The following is a 5,000-nucleotide window of genomic DNA, read 5'->3' on the forward strand; positions in this document are numbered from 1 at the left end:
GAGTCTGACCTTTGGCTGGGCAGGGGAATGCGATGCGCTGGTTGGCCACGCGCTCTTGAAGAGGGCTGTTGAAGGGAGGCTCTGACACCTCCACCACTGGGGGCACTGTTGAGCAAGGCAGAGAAGAAACACTGATCAGGTCTCACACCACACTGCACAAACTAGAAATAGCCATAGGCCCCATCTTATGTACCCCTGTGAGATGGTCTAGAGAGGCCTACCTTGGACCAGGATCTGGATGTTGGCCTCGTCTTGTCCAGCGATGTTGCTGGCCCTGCAGGTGTAGACCCCCTCGTCATCGAGACCCACCTTCCTCAGCGTTAGTGAACCGTCGACAGAGGAGCGGTAGTTGCCCCTGCTCACCTCCAGGGCTGTGCCGTCCTTCAGCCAGCTGATGGAAGGTTCCGGCACGCCCTGGGCCACACAGGGCAGCTCCACGGGGTGGCCCACCTGCACCTTCATCAGACGGGGCCCTGGCTGGATGCTGGGAGGGACTGATGGGACGGAGGACAAGAGACAGGCATGTACAGGCATATAAATGAACAGTCTCTGATTCTGGAGGACCCAGGGTTACCATTTAATCCCATTTACCATTTAAAAAAGTTCTGCATCATTGTTTCTAAGTAATGAATTGCTTTTTATCATCTTCTTGTTTGGCTCCTTTGTTCATTTCTTCATGTATTAAATGATGAACCTCTAACAGAACCTTTGATGTCATTTCTAGTAGATTACACATTAGGTAATTCACTAAGGAACGCCATGCTATTTTCCCTATTACACTCATTCAGAGTCATTTGATTTAATTCTCATACTCCACACTTCAGTGTTAGCATCCTTCTCCATGTGAGGAGCTCTGTTTCCAGCTGGCCCAAGTACCTTTGTGTTTCCCCAGCCACCACAGACAGCCCCGGCGGCCCCAAATAAAAGCCATCCATATGTGATTAGAGCGCTAGCGAGCGCTAATGAAGCAGTAGTGGAGGATTAGCCATGAGGAAGCCTCCTCACGCCTCTCTGAATGACTGTAATCTCTGTAAGAGCCCCGCATGGCTCCAGGCTAATTACAGCTCCCAGGGCTCAGTCGTGGTGAGGCCATGCCCATCTCCATACCTGAGAGCCGCATCATCTCTCTCTTCCTCTCTCTCTCTCTTTGCCTCTCTCTCTCTCTCACACACAGACACACAGACACACACACACACACACACACACACACACACACACACTCTTTAGGTGCCAGCATCCCTGACCCACCTCGCCCTACCAGAAAAGTGTTATACAAAATCTGTAGGACTTCTCTTTCTCATGTGTACATTCCCCCCATCTCTATTTCCACCCAAAGGTAAGCTCATAACTTGTTTCTTTACTTAACTTGTTTCTCTGTTTTTGTATGTCTGTAAAATCCCTTTCTCTCTCTCTCTCTCTCTCTCTCTCTCTCTTTCTCTCTCTCTCCTCTCTGTTCATGTCTCTCAGGTCTTTTGACTGTTGCCCGGTTCAGCCAGGTTTGTTCAGCTCCAGCATGCCCCAGGCCTTACAGTGTTCCCCCAGAAAAGGACACACAACTGACAAACCAGACACCTATAAACCCAAACTTAACAGCCTCTAAACCAACAGCCGCTGAAATACAGAAATAAAGTAAGCATCGAGAGAGAGATAGAAAGACAGACAGAGGGATACAGAGAGGCAGAGGGGGGAGAGGGAAGGAGAGAGAGAGAGAGAGAGAGAGAGAGAGAGAGGGAGAGCGAGAGAGAGCTTGGCGTGTCTATTTTCCTGGGCTTGTAAGGCTGATTTTAACGAGCAGGCTTGGACAGACCTCGCACACTAACTTGCCGGGAAAGCTTTGCCGGGAGCAAAGTTTGGCAGGGGCAGCTTCCTTCCTGCACAGGGACGGGACCAATCAGTAAAGAGCCAGCGAGCAAGCTGTGTGATGATTGGACGAGAGCCCAGGCCAAAGAGTCTGAGCTGTTTATTATCATAAGAGGATGGATTTCAGCTCAGCTACCGTGTCCAGACGAGGGCAGAAGAAACAGACTCAGAGTGAGGGATGCAGAAGAGAGTGTGCGATGGACAGAAAAACTTAAAGACAAAAGTGAGGTAAGAAAATCAGGACACTGAACAGGAAATCTCCCACTGACTATGCATTTTATAATGACGTGAGACATCACACCAACCCCTGACCTATCCCTGTTGTTCACCAAGGGGCCACATGACACGAGAGCTCAACAGACAGACCATAGTTTGAGTACCAACGAAGGCTCAAATCTTAATGAGTAGCTGTATTCTTATTATATATTATGTCAATTCTGATACAAATGGGAGCCAAAGAAGTAAGCAACAGTATACGGTATTTACATCCAATAATAATGTTCATCTAAAGAAAGACTGAAGTTGCTGTAAATAAGGTTTGAAAGATAATCTGGTATGGACTTTTCTGCCTTTAATTGTCTGGCTTGAGAGACACACGGGGTTTGTTATGAATAGTAATCAGGTTTCGAACAGCCGAGATGGGAGCTCAGCCCTGTGGTTGTTTGGTGGGCTGAGGTAAGCACAGCTGGACCACAGGCTACAGGCTACAGGCCACAGCGCACATGGCACAGAGATCAACACATTAGCACATTCATGTACACACAGACATATACGCACGCGGATTAACACAGATAGAAACAAAACTGCATACAGACAATTCTGCAAATGCAAAGACTTAACCAAACAGGCAGGCAGGCAGGCAGGCAGGCACACACACACACACACACACACACACACACACACACACACACACACACACACACACACACACACACACACACACACACACACACACACACACACGCACACTCACACACTCACACACACACACACACACATACACACAAATCAAAAGCTTACATACCGTGGACACTTAGTCGGACAGTCTGTGTAAAGTTGCCGGCAATGTTGGAGGCCACACACACATAGAGGCCACTGTCTGCCACACGCGTGTCCAGAATTTTCAGAGAGCCAGAGGGAAGCTGTGTGTGCCTGTCGAGAAACCATACAAAAGCACACACACACACATACAGTTTTTAACAGTGAGAAATAGAATATCAACAAACAAATCCAGAAAACTGCATTTTATAACATTTATGACTTTATTTGTATTTGATGCAGAAAATAAGTATTTGAACCCCCAAGCAAACAGCAAGAATTCTGGCTCCCAATGACCAGTTATGTGCCCAAGAAGCACACAGATTAGTCCTCATTAGGCCTAACAAGGTACACCTGATCTCAACTGGTGAAGTGTATAAAAGAAACCTGTCCAAAGAATCATACTTCACACCTTCAACCTCACCACCATGGGCAAGACCAAAGAGTTGACCAAGGACGTCAGAGATAAGATTGTAGACCTGCACAAGGCTGGAATGGGTTACAAAACCATCGGCAAGCAGCTTGGTGAGAAGCAGACAACTATTGGTGCGATTATTCGTTAATGGAAGCAACACCAAACAACTGTCAATCGCTCTACGTCTGGGGCTCCATGCAAGATATCCCCTCGTGCGGTATCGGTGATCATCCGAAAGGTGCAGAATAACCCCAGAACTACACAGGGGGAGCTTGTGAATGATCTCAAGGCAGCTGGGACCACAGTCACCAAGAAAACCATTGGCAACACACTACGCCGTAATGGTTTGAAGTACTGCAGCACTCGCAAGGTCCCCCTGCTCAAGGAAGCACATGTACAGGGCCGTCTGAAGTTTGCCAATGAACACTTAAATGATTCTAAGGAGGATTGGGAGACAGGATGTGGTCAGATGAGACTAAAATCAAGCTCTTTGGCATCAACTCGACTTGCCGAGTTTGGAGGGGGAAGAATGCTGAATATGACACCATCCCCACCATCAAGCATGGAGGTGGAAACATTATGCTTTGGGGCTGTTTCTCTGCCAAGGGTACAGGACGACTCCACTGCATCGAGGGGACTATGGATGGGGCCATGTAACGTGGAATATTGGGCTTGAACCTCATTCCCTCATTCCCTCCCATCGAAAACGCAACCTTTAAGGATTTGGAGAGGATCTGCAAAGAGGAGTCGACCAAAATCCCTCCTGAGATGTGTGTAAACCTGGTGACCAACTACAAGAAAAGTCTGACGTCTGTGCTTGCCAACAAGGGTTATTCCACCAAGTACTAAGTCATGTTTTGCTAGAGGTTCAAATACTTATTTTCTGCATCAAATGCAAATTAAGTCATAAATGTTATAAAATGCAGTTTTCTGGATTTTTTTTGTTGATATTCTGTTTCTCACTGTTAAAATACACCTACTATTACAATTATAGATCACACATTTCTTTACAAGTGGTCAAACTTGCGAAATCGGCAGGGGTTCAAATACTTATTTTCCCCACTGTATGTAACACATACTGTACGTATATAAAAACATTGCAGGGTGAATGTCAACATTTATGCTTGTAACTATAAGTCATTAGAGAGAGAGAGCGAGAGATAGAGAGAGCGAGAGAAAGAGAGAGAGTGTGCTTGTGTGTTACCGTGGCGAGTGAGGGGAGATGAGCTGTCTGTCTCTGGACCAGCTGATGACTGGTGGGGGGACACTCTGGACCTCACAGGGCAGGGTGGTATCACTGCCCACAATCACAGTCACCTCCAGCGGCCCCCCAGACACATGCTGCCCTGCACCATCTCCACCATTCAGTCTGGGTCTCACTACATACATACAACACACACACACACACACACACACACACACACACAAGAGAAAGTTAATATCATAAGCCAATTGTGAAAAGTGGAAGAGGAGAGGAGAAGAGAGGAGAGGAGAGGAGAGGCAGAGAAACAGACCGTAGACGGTGAGCTGGACTTTTCTGGAGGCGTATCCGGCTGCGTTGGTGGCGGTACAGAGGAACTCCCCCGACTCGTTCCCTCCAGGAGACGTGATGTGCAGGGAACCGTCCTCACGCAACGAGAATGCAGAACTACTCAGGTCCAACAGCTCCCCACGCTGAGAACACACA

The 5,000-nt window shown here is 47.7% G+C and overlaps 1 protein-coding gene across 1 annotated transcript in view; it reads right to left on the minus strand.

Annotated features, from left to right (window-relative positions):
* hmcn1 (hemicentin 1) overlaps positions 1-5,000 on the minus strand; it is a 99,546-nt gene that overhangs the window by 45,658 nt on the left and 48,888 nt on the right. The window contains 5 exon segments of the mRNA XM_031575347.1: positions 10-105; positions 222-494; positions 2,885-3,012; positions 4,518-4,692; positions 4,828-4,987. Coding sequence (XP_031431207.1) covers positions 10-105; positions 222-494; positions 2,885-3,012; positions 4,518-4,692; positions 4,828-4,987 — 832 coding nt within the window.

The sequence above is a fragment of the Clupea harengus genome, chromosome 10, assembly GCF_900700415.2.
Source record: "Clupea harengus chromosome 10, Ch_v2.0.2, whole genome shotgun sequence".
Taxonomy (NCBI): domain Eukaryota; kingdom Metazoa; phylum Chordata; class Actinopteri; order Clupeiformes; family Clupeidae; genus Clupea; species Clupea harengus.